This window comes from Falco naumanni, chromosome Z, assembly GCF_017639655.2.
Source record: "Falco naumanni isolate bFalNau1 chromosome Z, bFalNau1.pat, whole genome shotgun sequence".
Lineage (NCBI taxonomy): Eukaryota > Metazoa > Chordata > Aves > Falconiformes > Falconidae > Falco > Falco naumanni.
Genome location: NC_054080.1, coordinates 49,476,953 through 49,500,250, shown reverse-complemented (window position 1 = coordinate 49,500,250; position 23,298 = coordinate 49,476,953). Strand labels below are relative to the sequence as shown.

The following is a 23,298-nucleotide window of genomic DNA, read 5'->3' as shown; positions in this document are numbered from 1 at the left end:
CTAGTTCACAGGAAGACTCAAGAAGGCTCTGCAGTGGAGATGACTCCTATTGAAGCAGATTTCTCATGGCAGAAAAAGATGATAGAACTTGAGATGGAGATCCAGGAAGCTTTTCTCCGTTTCATGGCATCTATTTTAAAGGGTTACAGAACATTCCTCAAGCCAATCACGCAGGCACCTTCAAATAAAGCAACTGCTGCTGACTCTTTGTTTGATCATCAAGGTGAGGGTGAGGCAAATCAGCTGCTGTTTGTGAACTGGCAGTGTTACAACTTTTGGATTCAGGAGCTGCTTAACTTTAAAAGGTCAAAGTTCTTTTCGGTTGTACAATTCTTGGCAGTATTACAATTGCAATTCTATGAAGTTAAAGTATTCAAAGTTGCTTCGAACATGGATATACGCACATAGAACTGCAATTCTGTAATAGTTCAGGTATTAGAAAAGCTGTCTTTTAGTAGCATGATGCCTTCTCTCCATGGCATATTCCATAAGGACAGCTCTTGGGAATGAAAGAATGTTTCTCAATTTGTACAGACCAAAAATGCCAGAAGCTCACTAATGAAGAACAAAGTAATGTTCTTGATATAAATGGGAAGGTAATAGAGAATCGGGCAGAGATCAGATCAGCAAAAGTCATTTTATATTCCTGATCTTAGCACCTTAGCTTTTTAGATCTGTTCTAGAGTTGACTGCTAGGTAAGATGACACAGTTGTCTTTGGGTTTATGTGATGGAGGTGTTAGGCTGTTTTGGGTTGTTTTTTTTTGGGGGGGGGGGTTGTTGGTCTATTTTTTTAGTTACTAGAAGCGAAATTTTTAGTCAAAGGTTTGGGAAGTCTTAAATATTTTCACACCTATGACCTCTTAGGATAACATAATTTTTGTTTTAGTATTATTTAGTTTTGTTTTAACTGTTAGATACTTCTGCTGTTGTACAAGGCCATCATCTCCTTTTTCTTGCACAAAAAGTCAACAAACACATTGAGCAGATTGCATGGGGGTGATTGCTTGCCACGTATTGTTAACTGTGGTAAAAAAGCTTTGTTAAAAACCCAAAGTGTTATTTTAATCTTCCAGTAATAGTGGTAAGTAGTTGTTTTTATTGATAAAGCAAATACTTTATGTATTAGCACTTTAAGTATTTTATATTGACCCTTCATATGTTAATTTCTAAGGGTACTCATAACTGGTATTTACTTTGTTCCTTTTTATAACCAGGATTTTTAAAAAGCAGAGACCGTGCCTATACAAAGTTCTACATGCATCTCACCAAAACACAGATATTCAGCCGCTTTATTGAGGAGTGCAGTTTTGTGAGTGACAAGGATACTGGCTTGGCATTTTTTGATGACTGCATAGAAAAGGTGAAAAACATGTAGCAATACTATTAAATTGTATGCTTCTATTAATTTTGTGTTACTGTCCGGGTTTTTATTTGTAAAGGTAGATAGCCTCTGCAGCAAGTGTTTTGAAGGACTGGAATTCTTGGTGGTTTTTGCAGAGTCAGTTTCTTCCTTCGTTATCTTTCACAGTCATCATTTTATGTGTTGATGCAGAAAGCTTTCACTACAGCCCTGTAGGATGTCAAGGTGTAAGGTAATGTGAGAAATATCAGTAGCTGACACTTTAGCACAATGCCATGTCTTCCCTTTAAATGTTGATCACCCTCCCTCTAATGTGGAATTATCTACCAGTGGACATCTGCATTGTTGCTCTTTTTCACACAATTTAAACTTAAACCCATTTAATGTCAACAATTATTTATGTGGATAAGATCCCCTTTCATTGCCTGTATTTTAACCCAGTCTTGTTTTTCGAAATTAAGTCTCTTCAGCATGGTTCTGGTCTAGGTGTGTTATTGAGTTTCTAGTTTCATCTGTAAAATACCAAGTTCACAATATAAAAATTGGGGACTAGAGAATGATAAGTTCTTAAGGGGTATATATGTGATTCTTTCTGGACAGAACCTTCATTTTCATACCAAGTTCTTACAGAATGAGTCTTTGATTCTGATCAAATTAACGTTTGTAAACAGACCACAAAATAAGTGTTTAAATGTTTCCTTGCCCTTATTTTTCTTTCTTCTGAGTGTGGGGTAAGCATCAATAGCATGCATCTAGAGTATACTTTTTTAATATTGTTAATAATTTGATATGATTGCAGGTTGTTTATGTCTTGCATATTTAAATTGTCATATTGCAAGTATCTGCAAAACCAGCAGTTTCTTTCTAAACTGAATGAAAGCATTGTCTTTTGATAGATTCAGGATTTTGTATTTAGTAGATAACGTCAACAAATTGAAAGCATACTGATTACTGCATTTTCTTACTTTCAGCAAAGGAAGTATTTGAAAAAGAGATTAATTGGTTCCACAGTAATATGAAAATGTTTCCTATTTAATAATGACAGAGCTTTGATAGAATTATTTAGGATTTTTAATTTTAGTTATTTTTTTCCTCTTTTCCCAGCTTTTTCCAGATAAAGGAACAGAAAAAGGAGAGAAGGTACTTTGTCCTTCAAAATGTTTAGGGATATCTGATCCTGAAATAAAAATGGAGAGACAAAGCTGTGGACTTGATATTTGAGTAATTAGAACAAATATAATGTATTTTATGTATATAATTAAATACTGTATATATTAAATGTATTTTTACATATGCTAGCATAACTAATGTTAAAAAGGACATTTTCTCCTGAAGCCAAACTCTGTACTTAGAGTACAAACTCTTTTTTTAGGTTGATGTAGATTCTGTGGAAGATACACGGTTGATTGAGCTTGACGAGTCACAAAAAAGTGAACACACAGTGTTCATAATGCCACCAGAACCTCCTGCTGATGATGGACAGGACCGAGTGCCAAAATACAGGTACAAGTTAAACAGCGACATGTAGTGAAACCAGAATGCTTGTGACATCAAGCGGGGCAGATGTTCCGCCTTGGTGCACAACTTGCCTTAATACAATGTTCAGAAGAATCTTCAAAAAGATAGTAACTGCCTGCCTTCTTGTAAGTTTCTGAAGCTCTAGAAGTCAATGTTTTGTGTGCGTGTGTACGTTTCAGGGCATGTGGATCTTGATTTTAATTTTTCAGTAACTTTTTGCCAACTTTATAGTAATATTTTTCTACATGTATTCAGTGTCTGTCTTTCTCTTTGAGCCATTTACTTGTATTTTGTAGCAACTGCAGTGCAGTTTGTTTCACAGTGGGAATGACAGAGGGTGGGTAATGGATCTGCCCAGTATTACTGATCTGCAGCTGTCGAACCAAAGGAACAAAACACCCATTACGCTTTTCAGACTTCTTTCATTCAGTGTTTTTCAGCCTTGTGCAGGAAGTGGCATTTCAGACACTCTGGGTATGATTTTTTCCTTCCTGTCTCTCTTGGAGGTCATGAAGGTTCTGTTTCCAGCTGTTGTCCTTGTTAATCATCATCTGTGCTTCCCTGACTTCCATGATATGGATGGCAGTCTGGGTCTTGTTTCCATTATCTGTGGAGATTTAGTGTCCCAGGCATCTTCTTGTGATATCTTTGTGAAGACTAAAATGATCTTGCCTATCTTCTTTCCTTCCCCACCCCACCTCAGTTGTTTATTCTCCTGTTTGTCAGTTCTTGGCAAGCAAGGTGTCTTTGTATGGCTTTCCTGCTATCAGCAGGTATATAAAAAGCTTTCCTTTTCTGTTGTTTGTTTGTTTTTTAATCATCTTTGTAGCTATAAAAACTTTCCACGACTAGATTTCAAGCTCTTTGACAGGCCACAGGAGCTCAAGCTCTCCTTCAGCAGACACCCAGCTGGAAGCAGCATTTCAAATAGTCCAGCACTCATGGCAAAGAGGACAAAACAGGTCAGATGAGTCTTACTGTAATCACTGTGTGAACACTGAAAGATGTGAAGTTTTTTTTGTAAAATTGCCACTAGCTATTTATATTATAAGTTAATGTTGTTAAAGGTTAGGTCTTTGTAACTATTGAGAATCAACACCTGCAAAAGAAAGAAATAGAAGGCAACAAGTAAACAAATAAGCATCTGAGATCACAGTTCACTGTCAAACACATTTCTAAGCTTTAGACTGTAACGTAAACCAAAAGGAAAGTAAAATTAATGCTTGAATGGGGAAGGAAAAAGAGGATTAATTCTCATGCTAGCTTGTACTTGCATAGAGCCTTAATGAGAGAGTGGTGAGAAGGGAGCTTCAGTGAATGTTTGTCCATTATTATTAAGTGCTTACTTTTAAGAATCCTGCTGAGTTAGCAATGGCTTTTAAATTTGGGATGTTACATCTTTTGTCTGCTTTTTTGTTTTGTTTCACCCTTACAGGAGATAAAAACAGCTCATAAATTAGCAAAGAAGTACTATGTAAGCCCTCCACAGTGGGCTAAGTGTCTCTTCAGTCACAGTTACAGCCTATGGTTTATTTGTCTGCCAGCCTACATCAGAGTTGCACATCCCAAGGTCAAAGCACTGCAGCAGGCATATGATGTTCTAATTAAAATGAGGAAAACGGATGTGGAACCACTGGATGAGGCAAGTGCGAATAGAAAAATGTTTTTATATATATATATATATATATATATATATACACGGAACAGAAGAAAAGGTGCAAAGATAGTGTGTTTCACTGCCACCACCAGGTTAAGCATACTTACAGTTTGACCTGTTACAAAGCCACCTTGAAATGATCTCAAAGAAGTCTGCTTAACTAAAGCAACTGAAAATTCATCTCCTTTATCACCAGCTTAGTGTCAGCTGGGTCAAGTACTCAAACTTAGTGTTGCTAGTCTTCTCCCAGATTTCTTCAAGAATTAAGTGCTTGAATATCCCTAATTTTAAAATGGACTTTGATTTAATGCTTTGCAGCCTTACTAAACTGAAGGGATAATGGGTTTGTGTGCAGCATACCATTCTTGCAGTAGTATCCACAGGCTCACAGAAGCAAGTTATCCTGCTTTTTGCATGGGTGTTTCCTTCTCTACCTTGTTTTGCAAACAGAAGAGCCGAGTGGAAAAAAATTCAGCATTCTAAAGATGTGACTGCTGATGTTATCTCAGGTCCTTCGATTTCCTATTTAATTTTTGCTCCCTCTTCTGGCTGTTGAGTATTATGTACTGAGCAGCTACTCTCACATGGCTTTTCCTTTTACATGTGTAAAAAGCTGGAAATCGGGAAAGAGCTTAAGCTGTTTCAGAATCCTTGTCATCAGTCCATTTATGCATTTCTGTGTCTTTTCAGGTCTGCTACAGAGTTGTAATGCAGCTCTGTGGACTGTGGGGTCAGCCTGTTCAGGCTGTGAGAGTCCTCTTTGAAATGAAAAATGCTGGAATACAGCCAAATGCCATCACCTACGGCTATTACAATAAGGTAAGACACGTCTTGACGAAGGATGTTGTACCAGTGTCTCTCTTGCTGTTGTCACTCCCCTTGTCCTGTAGCACATTTAGAGGTGGTTTCTTACAGCTCTTCACTTAGATTAGCTGATTTTATTGGGCAAGCTATCATTTTGGTCGTGCTTACAGTTCAGTGGATCTGCACCGTATGGTTTTATCCTGTTAAGTTTACATTCCTGTGCTGTGTTTGGCTAACCAAAAATTCTGTTGAAATACATTTATAGTGTTTCCGTTTCCAAGTTTTGGAACCCATCTAATGCTTCCATGTTAAAACCATCTGTTCCTATGTGTATCCTTTAAGGTAGCAGGATCCATGGTGGATGAAGGCTGGAATTAGGCTAGTAGAAGTAGCCTCCCCCTCGTTTCCTTGCTTCCAAGTTCCCGTAACATGCTGATGAAACTTCTTAGTAAAGTAAACTGTGTAAAGTGATAGGAAAAAAGGTTCTACTGTGGTCTTTTGTTGCTGCTGAAGTTTATAAGTAAGAACAAACCCGCCTTGGGTACTTAAACAAATCTTGATCCATTGTTTCTTGTTACTCAGGTATTGTATTCAGACCTGGGGGATAAAAGGGAACAGTTCACAAAAGGGTACAGCTCATAAAAACTCAAATATTTGTCTTTCTTCACATGGTTCACAGGAAATGCCTTTTTTGAATATGGGAAGAAAAGCTTCTCACTGTACCATGTGTTTCAGTGTAAGTTTCTTACTGTTTTTGTTATTGCAATGTCTCTTTCTGTAGGCAGTTTTAGAGTCTCCCTGGCCTAGCAGTAACCGCAGTGGCGTATTCCTGTGGACAAAGGTACGAAATGTAATTCATGGCACAGCACAATTTAGGCAGTGCTTAAAGAAATCAACGCAGAGCCCACGAGTACCTGTGACATCAGGTAATAAGTTAGTTGAAATGGATTTATTTCTGCTGAACAAGAGCATGACGTGCTTTCTGAGGGATTGCAGCTAACATTGTGGCTTTTACAAGTGGAAAATCTTTCCCTAAGTATATAAAAATTGATGATTGCCAACTCAGTGCTTGGAACAGTCTTAGAATGTCTTTGGCACACTGAAGAATTAATTGCCTGAATTCTGTTGCTACATTTTCATATTTTTATTTTATTTGTGCAAGCAAAAGTATTTACTGTTGTCTGAAGAGGTTAGATATATTTAAAAACCTGAACGGTTAAATCCTGTCTTACTAACCAGCTCTTGTTCATGTCTTTAGCTCTGCGGAGTACCACGGGTGGAAGTGATGGGGACATGGTGAGCCATGGTAGCGTGGATAGTTCTAATGATGCTAACAGTGGGGAGCACACTCTCTTCGTCAGTGACTTAGTCAGGCTTGATTCCATTGATAATCACTCTAGCACAGGTACTAGATTCTGCTGGGTTTCACTACTAACAGTCCCCCAAAAGGCTAAATTTTCTAGTCTCTGGTTGATTTCCCCTCCACAACCACATCCTTCCCCTCTTGAGGCTGTAGAGAATGAAGCTGAAATTAAACTATGTAAAGAAAAATAAATACACTGCTGTTGAGTATTACTTTTTAATGCAGATCAAGCTGCTTTAGGTTAGAGTGAACTGTAGCAGAAGTACCATTACATTAAAATAAATGTCTTGCTGTGGTCTCATGAACCTTGCTTTTTGTGTTAATCTTCTGAAGAGGCATGAAGCCTCTGATATATGAATCTGTTCGATTTTTGCAAATGTGATTTATTCATAGAGATGATAGTCTGTGTGAGTAAAACCTTTCTCTGCGTTAAAGGAGTGAAAGTTGCTGAGGTGATTAGAAGCTAACACTTTAAAATGTTGCTTGTTGATGGTAATCCAGAAAGGCCTAAGTAGCATTCCTGGAATTAGTATGTTATGTTTGGTTATAGTAAACTTATGCTTTTAAAGGCCATATTCAAACTTCTTAATAGTAGTTGCTAAACTTGGAAATAAATATAGAAATTATCAGAACATTGTCATACAGTCTTTTTGAGACACCCTGGAAGTGGAAAGATGGGTGATAAGCTGGAGAAAAACTCTGCCTTAAACGTGGTGTGCACTCTCCCAGACAAACTGGAGTAAAAGAGTGCATGGAAGGTTGATCACTTGAGATAGCAAGATAAAGTTCATGGTTCTTCATATCTGCTTTAGTACTGATTACATCCTACTTGTGCAGTGTCAACTAAACTTCCTTTCTGTGTGTATTTCAAAACTTAATGTACAAGTGGTTCTTGCACAGTCTTCATGTTTTTAATATCTTGAGACCTTCTGTAAAGAGAACTTTGAGTCTGATTCCTGTGCTTCATCTGATATGCCTACCTAGATTACTGAACTTCCCTTCTCTCTGCTCTTTGTTGCTCTGCTTTTTGCTCTTTGCTGTCTCTTGGGTGCCGCATTTGTCCTTGGCTATCACGGTGTGGGGTGCAGACTTATATGGTGTGAAGCCTTGGATGCACGTGTGCATTATTTCTACCCTTGAATGTTACTTCTGCAGGTAATTCACCCATTTATTGATAGGGTGTTTTCACTTCTGTGCAAAGCAGAGATACTAACATTATTGAAATGGTGATAGAGAGAAAATAAGGGCTGAAGAATGTCAGAACTTATTTTTCTATCTAAAAGGTTTTTAACATTTTGACATTTAATTCTTTTTTACACGTTTACTCTTTCTTGGCAAAATAAACAGTAGCAATATGTATTGTAGATGAATTATGTCTGTCAGTCAAGTTTTATGGAGCTTCCTAATACCTTTCACACTTAGTAACTTACTTACACTTTGATCTTTTAAAATACTGTCATGTATTCTAGTAGGTATTCTTAAGGCATATCAACAATCCTGTTGAACATTTTGATGTGGGATATGTCCCATGTAGTATTTTTGTATTTTTGCACATGCAATAGCACTTTAGGTAAAAACAACAAAGAAAAGAGTGTCTTTCTGGATTGCTTCCTATGGCAGACTTTTTGGACTTTCTTCTTTTTTTTTTTTTTTAAGAATGAGTTACAGCTGTCAAGTTTAACTGGTCTTGTGGAGGAGCAGACTTTTAAAAAATGTTTAGATTTTTACTTTTTTCCTATTACATTTTATACTTTCTACTGTAGCACAAAGATGTAGGCCATTGATGGTAAAGTTCTTTTCAGGGATGTAGTCACTCTTAGAAGCTTGCTCAATTATTGTCGTGCTTGTCTAACTTTCTTTTGTAGATGCATTTGAGAATTTATCTTGCCCAGCAATGAAGTATTTCATGCTGATGAGAAGGGAAAGGAATGAAAAGGAGATACAGAGCATTAAAGGCAGTTAGTCACTGTAGTGTTCCTGGGCGAGTAACTTGTGTTTAATATAATAATGAAAAAAGTACATTTGGATTGTAAGGCCTAAGTATCTCTGCTGTTACTGTCACCATCTGTAGATCTGTGCACAGATTAGACATTTCTGTGATCTTACTATGAACTTTACTGGTGAAACAAAATGTGAAATTAATTAATTTCAGTTCTTTTGTTTTCTTACTGAAAAAAAAAGTTAGGAAAGTAAAACAAATCTGAGGCATGTCTTTGTATTCCTTCAAACAGGTGGTCAGTCAGACCAGGGCTATGGATCCAAGGATGAACTTCTAAGAGATGATGGTGATAGTCTTCATGCAACTGAAACACAAGTAGAGAAGAATATTTCTTCTAAAGCTGAAAAGCTAATAGGAGGTTAAGTATGCATGTTTACACTGATGAAGGCATTTTGTAATAAATCTGTTTCATGGTGTAGCCTCAGCTGTCAATAAAGCACCACACAGTCACTTGCTGGCTCCCCCTTGGTGGAATGGCGTGGAGAATCAGAAGAGTAAAAGTAAGAAAACTCATATGTTGAGATAAAGACAGTTCAACAGGTAAAGCAGAAGCTGCACACACAAGCAAAGCAAATAAAGAATTCATTTGCTACTTTCCATCAGCCAGCAGATGTTCAGCCATCCTCAGGAAAGCAGGGCTCCATCATGGATAATCATTACTTGGGAAGCCAAAACATAATTCTGAACATTCCCCCCTTTATATGCTGGGCATGACATCACATGGCATGGAATACTGCTTTGGTCAGTTGAGGCCAGTTGTGCCGACTGTGTCCCCTCCCAGCCTCTTGTGCACCCCCAGCCTCCTCACTGGTGGGGTGTGGTGTGAGAAGCAGAAAAGGCCCTGATGCTATATCAGCACTGTTTAGCAATGACTAAAACATCCCTGTATTATCAGTGCTGTTTCCAGCACAAATGCATAGCCCCGTACTACCTACTGTGAAGAAAATTAACTCTTAATACAGCCAAAACCAGCACAATCTGCTTCATGCATTAGACTCCCACAAATACTTAATGCATTGAATTCACGATGTCAAGGTCAAAATATGACTATGTGAAATCTAATGGACTACTTCTGCAGCGTGGCTAATAGCACTGGAATACATATAGGTAGAAATAACCTTTTATTAGACTAGTTTAATATAGATGGAAAAATTGGACAAGTGCTGGGGCACACAGTATTTTGTATTATGTTCTTCTCACTTCTGTATTTGAAACTTTGACCTTTTTTTTTGCTGTACAAGTTGACCTAATAAAAGGCATTACTTTTTGCTACAGACTCTTCCCAGCTGTAGAAAATACAGTCATCTCCTGTCTTCTATCCAGATTTTGCCCTTAATTTTTCTGTATTTTGTCTTTCTCGTTATTGCATCTGTTTCATACCTGTGTTAGCAGGTCCTTAATGTGAATTAGGGCTTCTGAAGTTGTCATTAGACAAATAGGTCTGCATGAAAATAATGAGAACTGTGGGTCCTGCTGTACTTTGCTTGTTTGAAAAAATACCAAGGGAAGAAATTTGCATGTGTTCTAACCTTCTGAACAGCTAAGCACTCTGCATAATGCTGCCTAGTGACATCCATCTGGATATTATTTCCAGGAAATGCTCAGTACATAGTAGGACTGATCCTTTAGGTTCTAAGTGTTTGAGTTTATATTTTCCATGATAGTGCAAATGCAACTATTTAGTTAAATTAACTAAAATTCACATTCTTTTTCTTGTAGAGGTTGGTACTGAGAAATCTGATGAAAAACAACAGCTGAATATAGAAACCCGTAATCCAACAGACGTGCCTGCTGGAGGTAACAGTATTGTGAAAGTTCCATCTGGCATTTTTGATAGCAGTGGAAGGAAGAGCAGTGGTGGTGAGTCACTGGGTGAAATAGAACTTGCTGAAGTCTCAATCTTGTTCTGTAGTGTTTTACAATCTTCCATGCTATGGAAAGAAACACAGCTGCTATTTGAGGTGCATATACTTCATGCATTTGCTTTCTGTCATTATCCTTTGCAGGTGACTTAGAAGGAACTTGTGGATTCTAAGGTTGAAAATCACTGTTGAGTAATTGAAATCAAGATTGTCTCTGTTCCACACTGAGAGTTGTTTCAGTAGTGTACTAGAAAGCCAAGAGAACTAGGGTCTCTGCTCTTGACTTTTGTCACCTAAACTCACTAAGCTTGGACAAATCTCTTCATTCCTGTGGCTTACTTTGCCAGTGTATAATCTAGGATCAATACATGTTGTCTTCGTGCCATACAAAATTTATTTACATATCTGGAGCTTTATGATGAGGAGACTTATAGACATAAAAGCCAGATCTTGGGGCCCATTTTTTTTTCTGCCTTTGTGCTTGTCCTTGTCTATACTGAAGCAGTGTAGTCCAGCTTCAGTATAACTTGATAGCAAAGAACTTAGTCTCAGGCAAAAAGTTGCACAGAATGTTTCTGACAATTATGAATGTGGATGACTTGTCAAGAGGCAGCATCAGTGTGAGACTCAAACATCCTCCAGCAGTGGATATGATACATTGGGTCCTCTGTTGGTGACCCTAACACAGTAGATTTCCCATACTTCTGGAGGTTTTTGCCTAGCTAAGACAGCTTTCTAGACAATAAATACTCCCAATTCCCCCAAGGAAATAAGATTATAAGATTAGTTTACATCTTCACATGCTACATTTAGTTAGTGTTTTCTAAATACGCCTGTGTCATAAATGAGGTAATGCTTCTGTGTTGTGCAGACACACACAGTAGTGTTTTTTTCAGAACCAGAGTGAACTATGGGGTTTGATGTATAGATCTGTGAATACAGCTCTGGAAAACAAAAAACGTGCAATCTTTAATTATACTTTGCTTTAGTTCATGGATGTAGTACTTATTGTCTGCTGGGTGTTGGCATAGGGAAAGGAAGTAGAAGCTGTAAAAAGCTTTGACTTCAAGGAGTCAGAGTAGATGACTTTTGATCTGTACGATGCCTTTACAGCCAGTAAAAGTCCCTTGTTAATACTAGTGTAATTTCCTAATGGGTAACTTGCTCCCAGTCTCCTCACAGGTAAGGAGATGTAGAGTTTTCATGTAATTTCAGGAAATAAACATGTTTGGTGGCTATGGATACCATATTAATGCCTTTTCTCTTTTAGAAACTGGTTCTAGCCCACTATTCGTAACTGAGGATTCAGTTGAAGATGTAGTCTTTGGTGATGTTTCTTTTAAGAAATCGAGTGAAAAAAGACAGAAGAGGCAGAAACTGTTTTCAGAGAGAAGCTGCAGTTTCAGCAGTGAAAGCAGAGCTGGAATGCTGCTGAAAAAAGGCAGCTTGGACTTGAATTCTAAAGAAATAGCAATAATGATGGGAGCAGATGCCAAGATCCTCACAGCAGCTCTATCTGGGGCCAAAACTTCACCCTGTCAAATGAATAAATCCCACAGCTTTGAAAGTGTTGTTGACCAGCAGATTTCTGGAATAAGTGGCACCTGGGGTTGTGTGACTGAGAGTGACTGGGAAATGGAGCATAGGTCTTCACCAGTGCTGGAAGAACCTGGGGAAGGGCAGGAGCATCTTGAGAATGGAAGAGATGAAAACATGACCACAGTGGAAGACATGAGCCTGGAACAGTCAGCTGAGTCCAAAAATGAGAAAGCAGAATCCAAAGATGCAACTACTAAAAGGAATAGCTTTTATGGAGTGGTTAAGCCTGTTGAAAGGGAAGATGTTGAAGTAGGCTTGGACCCTTTATCTTTGCTGGCTACTGACAACACACTACCAAGGCATCCAGAACCTGAGGAAAAGTTGGTGTCACCAGTTGCAGCACGTAATTTGGCAGATGAAATAGAGAGCTATATGAATCTGAAGAACCCATTGGGCAGTAAGTTTCCCAGCATGGAACTTCACAAACCAGACAGGGAAGCAGAAGCCTCTGGTACACTTGGTCACTCCCAAGAAAGGAGGTCGAGCCTGCCTTTGGATCCTGGCGTGCCATCCCCCAAGTCTTACGAAAATCGGAGAAGTCCTGTCTCCAGATCCAAAACATTCACTGGACGACCAAAGCAACAAACCCATCCTCAAGTTCAAAAGGAGCGGTCTTCATCTTTGACAGGACTGGGTCGTTCTCCACATGGCTCATTAGGATCTGTTGTGACAACTTTATCAAATCTGAAGTTAGACAATATACTGTCTGGACCAAAAATGGATGTTCTGAAATCAGGCATGAAGCAGGCCGCCAATGTGGCCAGTAAGATGTGGGGAGTTGTTACTTCAGCATATAGTTACTCAGATGATGAGGCAAGTGTTTTTCAATATGAAAAATTTGGGAATTTAGAGGAGTAACTTTTGTGTCCAGTAGATTGCTTTGTGAGATGGTGTTTTGTATTAACTGTCAACTTCAGTTAGCTAATGAAAATTGCACTTAATGTATAGTGCAGTTTTCCTGTCATTAAAAACCACTTTTCAGACAAAAGCAAATTAAAAGGTCTTGATGCAGTATACTTTGACTTTTTGTTCTCAACATTCCCCTCCCCATTTATTTATTTATTTATTTATTTATTTATCTTTTTATTTATGTTTAAAGAAACTGCACCAAGAAATGCTTGTAAGAACAAAATTATGTCATCTTAAATGATATCATACTGTCTGTCTTATTTTAATAAATAAAAGGTTGTGAAAACAAATCACAAACCTAAGAAGTCAGGCTGATGAGGATTAAAGTTGCAAATAGTGAGGGACAGCATGAGATTTAGTAAATTTAATCAGAGATTTGGAAACAGTGTTCTTGTTACTTGTGTGAACACACTTAATTAACAGTCTTTTTCAGAGTAAAACATTTAAGAGTATAATGACACAAATGAAAGAGGAGATGGAGGGGTGAATATTACAACTTCCTCCTTCCTATGTATGTCTTCTTGTTGTGCTTCCAAACATAGTTTTCTGTCTTGGAAGGCTTCTGCTTGATCCAGTTTACCCTTCAATGTCGTGTTTTGCTTTAAGGATCTTTTGTCTCCCCTCTTCAGGCTGTTAAGATACCTTCTTGATATGTTTTTCAAATTCTTCCTCCTTTCCCCAGCCTCCATAAAAGGTGGGAGAGAGGAAGATAGCTGTCTGGCTTTATTTCTATGTGAAACAGATTTAACTGGTGTTACTAATAGGGTTCTTCTTCTATGACATAAAACATTTTTCTTTATATATAAAAAAAAATTTTTTCCTTCCCAGATATTGCCTGTGACAGTGAAAACTTACTGGTTGGCCGCCTTCCCTGATATTTTTTTTTTCCTGGGACCTAGGTTTTCCTGTGTGTCTTTCTATTATACTGACATAATCCACAGAATTTTGTTTAATGGCACATCATAATTCCCTTAATGTGACTTATTTTAATTTCTTTCAGGGATCTTTTAATTCTCCCCTCTTTTATTTCTGTAACTTTCATTTTTAATGTCCCAATTACTATACTTTGTCATGTGCTGTGTCTTAGTGACTGTGTTATTGCTGCATCATTTCAGCTGGTATGTTTCATTCCTGTCTTAAGTTAAGTTCTGAAAATAGGACTTTAACCTGGACCTTTTTTTCTGGTCATTCCTACATCAGGATTTTGTCTTAATCTGCTACTTTAATTTTTATTTATCAGGATAAAGATGGAACTCAAATAATGGATCTGGAAGTACTCAGAAATGCTAATTTTCTTCTTCTTGTATTAAAGGAAGAGAACAATCAACCAGACTTTAATTTCCCTGCTGGTTTTGAAGATAATATTTTAGGTGATAATCTGTCATCAAGAACTGGAGTCCCAGGGCTGATTACGAATGAGCTTGCACAAAGCACTACAAGTCTTGGCAGTAGCAGTAGCAGTGGAGATGCAGGAAGACAGCATTACAGTGCAGGTGAGATTGTTGGGGGTTTTTTTGTTTCCCTCTCCTAACTTGTTTATAATACAACAAACAGGGAAAACTATTATGGTGAAATCATTCATAACAGTGGAAGCTATGGTAATCTGAAATTATTTCAAGCCGTTAAGAGAAGTACAAGGAAATTTGTATTTCCATTCTATACTCTTTCCTTGCAGTAGCAAATAGCTAATGATTCTCTCTTTGTTGAATGTTTAAAAAGTTGATACAAAATACGGGGATTTAACTGTAAAAATACTTCCTAACTAGGTATAGCCAGGAATACCTGCTTATTCACAAAAATAATATCACAAAATGATAACACAAAAATTATAACTATCTATGTTTTAATTATAATATTAATGAAGTTACAGAGCTACACATATCTGGAGATCTTCTGGTACAATTTTCTGCCTTGGTTGAATAGAAGTTATTTTCTTTGGGAATAGATGAATTATTTTTTCCTTGAATACAAGACACAAACAACTCTTTCTGCACAGGTGAAGCTTCATTCCCAAGAAGTATGAAAGTTCTAGATTCTGAGAAGTCAGAGCACAGCTCTTCACATAATACTAGTTTATCCAGCATTTTCCAGAACTATGCAATGGAGGTAAGATTAATAAACTCATAGATGAAAGATATAATTATTCAGTATTACTGTATACATTAATTACCTGTTTAGTTGGATGCAGTTAGATTTTTCAAAAATTTTTTTCCACATTTCTATTTCAAAGATGCTTAATACTTTTAGCCCAGGGTATGAGAGTACCTTTAAAAAAGAAAAATGTGTTAAATGCTTTTAAGTATCTCTCAAAGTATCTCTCAGATATATATATAGAGAGATAGATACATATATATATATATATATAAAGAAGAGACAACTGAGGTAAGGGTCAAAACTTGAAAAGAGAAATTAGAGAGGAAAGTTGTTGGGGTTTTTTTTCCCTTCAAGCTTACCCCCTCCATCCCCCCTTCCTTTAAGAAAATGATGTCTTATTACTGAATAATTGTGGTGGGTTGACCACACCCAGCAGCTCGGCCCTTACCCAAGTACTTGCTTACTCCCATCCCATCAGGATGGGGAAGAGACTCAGAAGGGCAGAAGTGAGAAAAAAAGCAAGTTAAGATAAAGAAAGTTTAATAAGTGAACTGGGGAAAAAGAACACAGGAGAGGGGACAAGAAGAAAGTGATGCAAAGGTGATCAGTCAGCACCGTGACACCCCAGGAAACTGCTACCTTGGAAATATACACACATCCCCAGTTTTATCACCGAGTGTGACATTACAGGATATCCCTTCGGTCAGCTGTCCTGGGCATTTCCCCTCCCAACCTCTTGTTCGCCCCCAGCCTTTGCTGGGTTGGGGACAATGAGAAAGAAAAGGCCATGATGGTGTGTAAGGCGTTGTTCATCAATAGCTAAAACATTGGTGTGTTATCAACACAGAGTTGGTTGATACTAAAACACAGTACCATAAAGACTGCTGTGAAGAAAATTAACTCTATCCCAGCCACGCCTAGAACGATAAAGCTTTAATATGCCTTTCTGTTTCAGTTGTCATTTATAGTTGTTTTCAGACTTCAGCTATGACGATAATGGTCACTGTGTTTGCACTGGTCACATTTCTTTCAGCTGTAGTGTTATTTTGCTAGGTCCTACGTAATTTTCTTTTATATTTGACTTTCTGGAGATCCTGTCAGACTTTGGCACTTTGTTATATAAGGGGCATAGCATAATAAAAGAAAAATGTTGCTATTGGGCAAATCTAAAATATATTAGATCTAAAATATATGATATGATGTGTTTGGTGGTGGTTTTTTGGTTTTGTTTCCTGTGAGAGTGAAACAATGAAGAGGAGGCCTAAAATTTAGTTTATAGACCATTCCTCTGCTAGTACAAGATAACTTTTATCATCTTTTCTCCAGTTCTCATTCTAGTTTAGTGATGAGACTTTTATTAGGTAAAACCAAATTTTATTAGGTAAAGAGCAACGCATTTTTGAGAGGGTTTCTGCTGTGACACTGGAGCGCAGCCCTGAGATAGTCACTGCTCAGTGACAGCAGGAACCCTCTCACGAGGGACAGCGAGGCCATGCCAGCCCCTGTCATGGGGCTGTGTTCTCTGATGCTGAAACTGATTCTGTGTCCTTTTGCACAGGCAAGTCTCCTGCTGATGCCATGAAAAGGAGTCCCAGCAAGGGGGGAGCTCATTACCATGGTCAGGGTGCTGGCTCTGTGGAGGAAAGAACACAGGGACGTGCTGTCAGTTTCCCATTCCCTTTGAACCTGTTGATGCTCTGGATCATCCTCTGACAGCATCCTACCTTTTATCTGGGGAAACAGAGCAGTTGGTAGGGCATCACATCTTCACCAACATCTGGGGTTTTTCCACTTTTATTTGGCTTGCATGGCAAGGTTTTGGTATCAGGGAGGCTACAGGGGTGGCTTCTGTGAATGTACCAGAACCTTCTCCCATGTCACATTAGAGCCAGTTCCAGCCATCTCTAGGATGGACCCACTGCTGGCCAAAGGTGAGCCTTTCAGAAACAGTGGTAGCACCTCTGTGATAACATATTTAAGAAGAGGAGAAAAAACTGCTGTGCAACACAGCTGGAAAAGAAGTGAGAGTATGTGAGAGAAACAGCCCTGCAGACGTCAAGGTCATTAAAGAAGGAGGGCAGGAGGTGCTCTAGGTGCCAGAGCAGATTTCCCCACAGCCCAGGTAAAGACCATGGTGAGGCAGGCTGTCCCCCTGCAGCCCGTGGAGGTCTGCCGGGGAGCAGATGGGTGCTCCTGAAGGAAGCTGGCACCCCATGGAGAGGAGTCCATACTGGAGCAGGCTCCTGGCAGGGCCTGTGAACCTGTGGAGAGGAGGCTGGACTGGAGCAGGTTTGCTGGCCAGGCTTGTGACCCCATGGGGGGCCCATGCTGGAGCACTGTGCACCCTGTGGAAAGGACATATGGAAAGGACCCTGGCTGGAGCAGTTCATGAAGAACTGCAGCCCATGGGAAGAACCCATGTTCTGCAAGTTGGTGGAGAACCATCTCCTGTGGGATGGTCCACACACTGAGGCAGGGGAAGAGAGTGAGGAGGAAGGAGCAGCAGAGACAATGTGTGATGAACTGACTGTAACCTCCATTTCTTGTTCCCCTGCACTGCTCAGGGGGATGAGCTGGAGAAGTCAGGAGTGAGGTTGAGCTGATGAAGAAGAGAGGGATGGTGAGAAGGTGTTTTAAGATTTGGTTTTGATTTCTCATTACCCTACTCTGCCTTTTGGCTGGCAATAAATTAATTTCCCCAAGTTGAATCTGTTCTGCCCTTGACAGTAATTGCCGAGGGATCTCCTTGTCCTTATCGTGATCCACGAGCCTTCTGTCATATTTTTCTCCCTGTCCAGTTGAGGAGAAGGGAGTGATAGGGCAGCTTGGTGGGCACGTGGCATCCAGCTAAGGCCAACCCACCATACCACTATAACGGTTTCTTTTGTGTTTGGCTGTTTAGAGGGTTTTTTTCTTTTTTCGAAAAGTAGACATGCGTTTACTTACACAATTCAAAACAATTCATATATGATGAAGGCTTCATAGGAGCAAGCAATTGCAAATGTTAAATTAGTAGCATTTCAGATTTCAGGGTAGTGCTTCTTCCAGGTCTCAAAATACTTAAGAAAAATAAATTATTAGTATTCGCATTTCATAGGTAAAAGTTATGTAGACAAGATAACTGTGAGTATGGTAAGAAGTGATGAACTCATGCCTCCCAGCTGGCATTCTGATACCCGTTTAAACTCCTGTATTTACTAAGCCTATAAACCCAATTATAAAACAGCCCTGAAACAAGACTGATAGTATTCGTTCTTTGCTGTTCTAGGTATTGATGTCAAGCTGCTCTCAATGTAGAGCTTGTGGTGCTTTGGTTTACGATGAAGAAATCATGGCTGGATGGACAGCAGATGATTCAAACTTGAACACTACTTGTCCTTTCTGTAAAAGTACCTTCCTACCTTTACTTAATGTTGAATTTAAGGACCTACGTGGCACTGCAAGGTTAGTGTGTTTTATAGATACTCTTGTTCTGTCTTTCCACCTGTAAATGGTTATATTTTTTTCACAAAAGGTTTTAGTTATACCTCCCAATGTTTTTGTCTAGATGCTAATAAGAACATCACTGTTCGTTTAATGGTCATGATCATACTGAAGGAAATTCCAAGTCATAAAAACTATTGAGTTTCATTGTAAAATGGCCAAAAAGGAAAAAACTGGTTGCCTTTTTACCACTTTTTCTTTTTGTGTCTTCTTTGTAAGCATAACTATTTAGAAGGCATAAATCTATTTTCATTTTCTTAGCTTTTAAAACAAAGCTAATGGATCATGTACTTTTTAAAAGCATATGAAGCAGTTTTCAAATCTGTCAGCAAAGAATTTATCCCAAATCAAGTGTGCTAACAGCTTTTAGTTACAGATGCTCCAGCTTATAGTTTCTTCGGTAGCTCTCCAGTTTAAGGTTCTCTGCTTACTATTTTTACTGATTTCAATTGCATTTTGAAGGCTGAAACTTACTTTAAGGTAATTTAAAATGGATTCTCACTGTAGTCATTGCTGTGAAACAGAGCTTCTGCTAGTGTTCTCTGATGCTGAAACTGAACATCTGTAGGGTGTGTACTTAGAAAACCTTAGCAAAGTAAGACATGTTCTTCTTGTCTTGTGCCTAGAATGGTGTATGGTCTTCTAGTCTTACAATGTCAGATTACAATAACAACCATTTTCAGTGATGTGTCAGCTATTGGTACGCTGTTGCCGCTTGGGAACTGTGACAAACTAAGGTGACTTGTAATGATTTATGTACACTTTAGGATTTCTCCTTTTGCAGTTCAAATCTCTGTGTGTGTTCATTTACTCTGCCTGTATAAGTTACAGTGGAAAGAGCAGGATGAAGCTTGTGTCCCATTGTCAAGCTTTTTAATGTTGTGTTTCCTTATTTTTGCTACTTTTCGAAAGTAAATGTAGAAAATAGTAACTCTTAAAATTACTTTATACTTACATCTTAACTTTTTTATTTCTCTCCTCTGCCATTCATGTTGTAACTTAGCTTTTTCCTGAAGCAAAGTACCTCAGGAGATAGTTTACAGAGTGGTACCCTTCCATTAACCACTGATCCCCTGGAGCAGAAGTTGTCCAGTCCAGCTGTTGCTGACTTGATCAGTTTTTCAGAACACCCACAATCCAGCCACACCATAGCTGAAGAAACTAGCTCTGCAGCTGAGCAGAGGTAGGCAAAACAGGTTTGTTATTTCTGTCAGAAATGTATTAATGCTTCCAGTATTTTTCCTCTACTTAAAAAGTGAAGGTTGACTTATGTACCAAATACAGTGGAGAATTACAATTGTGACTTGTTCATCTGTTTCCTCTTGGGTTTTTTTGCATGTTTGAAGCATGCTTTTAGCAATGCTGGTTCCACTAAATGAGCAGGTTTTAGAGATAAAACTATAGAAATAAACCTTCAGGTCCATCCACTACTGAGTAGTAAGTAAAACTTCTACTCAGTACTGTTAGAACGCACTCACCTTTTAAAGACACACAGAACTTTCTCCTTTGCTTGAGTTTAGAATTTAACAAGAAGGACAACACGGCATTATGGGGAAAAAGAAGTTCACTTGCTGGAATGCTCTTTTTTGAGGGAAAGGTCTTGGAGCACTCGATGGTGGTACTGAGCATGCATTCTGTGACAAATTAACACTGATGTAAAACTGAAACTCAGAAAAACAATACCACTTGTGAAACAGTTTATAGAAAAAAGCATTAAGTAGAAGGTGTCATGTTGGTCGAATGAAGAACTGAAACAGTGCTGTTCTGAACTGTGACCTTTTTGCAGGGTTTTCTTGACGTTTTGTTGTAAAGTTTTTTTTAAAAATCGTTGTTCAGTTGGGAATTCTTATCAGTGCCTGCGAGCTAATGAGCTAATGCCTGTGTCAGACTATTAAAACTTCAATCAACGTGATAGTACTTAGTCTTAATACTCTAAAAATGAAAAGTAGTATTGCTTATGTTAATCTCTTAACTCTGATGTAGGATATTTTTAACTCAAGTCAAACTTAGGAGTGAAGATCACCTCTACATTAATCTCTTCCCTCTCTTTGCAGATTTGGAAGCAGACACTTCTGTTTCACTTGATGTTTTTTCTTCTGTATTGTAGTTGGATTGTTTTTATCCATTGTTTCTGTTATAACAGGCACAAATTAAATATTCCCAGATCTGCAAGCAGCTTGATTGCTTGGGTTAAGTTTGACAAGCCTGTAGTAGGAGTTTGCCTAAATTATCCTGTAGGATGACATTGACACTTCCAATTTTAGTTTTTCAGCTATTTTAGCATGCAACTTAGAAATTGTTTTCTATAATATTTTTGCTCTCTGCTTATGACGTTTAGAGGAAGTAAACTTAAGGGAAAGGAAAAAGAAGCATAGTCAGAACAAGATAATCTTTGTGTGTTGACAAAACTGTACATTGCCATTTTTCTAAGCAAGGTGAAACTGTACCAGAGCAATAGTACCCATACAGAACTTAATTGCTTTCAGATTCATGTCTTAGGTTATACCTAGCTGCTTTTCTGGAGGGATGGTTGTACTGTTTTTAAAGGCATTTGGTTTTGTTTTCCCTCAATGGTAGAGCTAACTGGGCAAATATTATTAATCGAGAAACTTGGTTTGGGATAACTTACCTGGCAGCCTTTCTCTGTGTCCTTCCTGTTGCCATAGGAATGCTGAATAGTTTCATATTAGCATATTCTCTTCTAAAATCCAAACAGTGATGTGGCAGAAGAACAGACTAAAGATCCCACAACCTTGAAGACATCTGCCAATAATCCACCAAAAAGGGGAGTGTCCTTGACTCGGAGCCACAGTGTTGGAGGTCCACTGCAAAACATTGATCTTTCCCAGAGACCGTCTCATGGCATTTCAACAGTTAGTCTTCCAAATAGTTTGCAAGAAGTTGTGGTACGTCTAGAACCTGCACATTCAGTTGACAGCAAAATACTGAATACAATAAACTTACAATTAATAATGTTCTACTACTAGCATTCTTGTCCATCTGGGGAATGGGAATGGCTGAGCATATTTTCATATGACAAAAAAAAAAATCTTGGTTCAGTTAATCTAAAATTGCTTTTTCCGTACATTATACAAACAGTGCTGCTGGATTTGAAATGTTCTCCCTAGCGGAATGAAGCTACCCTTTGTTTTTCTGAAACTGGAAGTTCATTTTAAAAATAACACAACTTCTACAGCAGACTAAACACGATAGTACAACCAACACACTGTTGCAAGAGTGAAAGTTTTTGTTCCTTTTTGACGTATTTACTTGCACTCTATATTCTGGTAGGCTCACCCATTGAGTGTATGGGAGAAGGTAAGAGGCAGGATTGAGACTATTGCATTATTCTTACAGGTGAAACAGTGTTTCTCCTCTCTCTTGGTGCTTTTTATTGGCAAGAAGCTGTCTTAACGTAAACTCATGATTCAGTTCCACAGCTGATGTAATTACTGACATATTTCTGCAATCTCCGTCACCACTGGCTTAGTACCAGCTGAGACAGCTTGAAACTGCACAGTCAGGAACACCTTAGAACAAATTACTGTTTTCTCTTTTTCACATAATAGACCTTAAGTTCTTCTTCTTTAAGAAACACCTCAACAGTCAAACCTGCTGATGCTACTAAAGTTGTTGTGTGTTCAGTACTTCCAGAGGCTTCTTCCAAATATCAAAAGAAACTATGCAATCAGGGATTTTCTGGGCAAGTAATACCAAAGCGTATTTCTGGAAGAAATTTTTTTTTATTTTGTAAAAAATTACTGATTTTATTTTGTGTGTATTGTTTTGTTTTTAGGATCCTTTAATAAAAAGACCTAACCCTCTCCCTGTATCTGTGCCCTACTTGAGTCCTTTGGTACTGCATAAAGAGCTTGAATCACTGTTGGAAAATGAGGGAGAGCAAGTAATTCATACATCCAAATTCATCAATCAACACCCCATAATTTTCTGGAACCTAGTTTGGTATTTCCGGCGGTTGGATCTACCTAGCAACTTACCTGGACTCATTCTAACATCCGAACACTGTAATGATGGAGTGCAGGTAAGTGGCTTCCTCAAATTAGAACTGCAGATATTAGAGTAAGCTAAATGTGAGAGTTTGCTTCAAAAAAAGTGGGTAAGTAATTTCTGAGTAGCTTGGATCTGGGTTCCTTTTTTTTTTTGTAATACAGATAGGTTTGTTTTCTGCAAGGAATCTTGAAGGAAGATGAATTAAGATAGCATTCAAATTCTAGTCAGGCTGTTCTCTTTTTAAAAAGCCAGGCATTAGAATTCATTAAAGAGAGGCCTGATATATAGAAGGAAACAAGACGTGTCTGTGGAGAACTCAGAAACTGCAATACGTTTTAATCCACATAGTGTGGGTTACATACTTCAGTATACAAACCTTTTAAGTTATTGGTCAATATTTTTTATTCTTTTAAAATTCATTTTACTTTTCATACTATTTCATACAATTTTACTATTCATACTCCACCAAGTTTCATTATTATATGAATAGAACACAAAAACGCAGAATGGATGCTGTGGTTTTAGTATTTTGCTTTTCCCATTTAAGGAGCAGGTGTTTTTCTGAAACCTATATAATTTGTGTATGTAAGTACCAAATTTAATAAGTATATGATTCATGTGAAAAAGTAGTATTTTC

At 38.2% G+C, this 23,298-nt stretch overlaps 1 protein-coding gene across 6 annotated transcripts in view; it reads left to right on the top strand.

Moving 5' to 3' along the window:
• Positions 1–23,298, top strand: part of DENND4C (DENN domain containing 4C) — a 79,555-nt gene that overhangs the window by 46,066 nt on the left and 10,191 nt on the right. For 2 of the 6 annotated variants that reach the window (XM_040579685.1, XM_040579686.1), the window contains exons 12-29: positions 5–223; positions 1,217–1,362; positions 2,467–2,502; positions 2,735–2,865; positions 3,710–3,842; positions 4,316–4,522; positions 5,228–5,356; positions 6,123–6,267; positions 6,600–6,746; positions 8,936–9,061; positions 10,423–10,563; positions 11,836–12,977; positions 14,386–14,566; positions 15,070–15,179; positions 18,436–18,611; positions 19,654–19,833; positions 21,367–21,556; positions 22,447–22,692. In XM_040579685.1, the coding sequence (XP_040435619.1) occupies positions 5–223; positions 1,217–1,362; positions 2,467–2,502; positions 2,735–2,865; positions 3,710–3,842; positions 4,316–4,522; positions 5,228–5,356; positions 6,123–6,267; positions 6,600–6,746; positions 8,936–9,061; positions 10,423–10,563; positions 11,836–12,977; positions 14,386–14,566; positions 15,070–15,179; positions 18,436–18,611; positions 19,654–19,833; positions 21,367–21,556; positions 22,447–22,692 (3,785 nt within the window). The remainder of the gene's footprint in view (positions 1–4; positions 224–1,216; positions 1,363–2,466; positions 2,503–2,734; positions 2,866–3,709; positions 3,843–4,315; positions 4,523–5,227; positions 5,357–6,122; positions 6,268–6,599; positions 6,747–8,935; positions 9,062–10,422; positions 10,564–11,835; positions 12,978–14,385; positions 14,567–15,069; positions 15,180–18,435; positions 18,612–19,653; positions 19,834–21,366; positions 21,557–22,446; positions 22,693–23,298) is intronic. The other 4 variants (XM_040579689.1, XM_040579690.1, XM_040579688.1 and 1 more) reach the window with 3 other exon arrangements.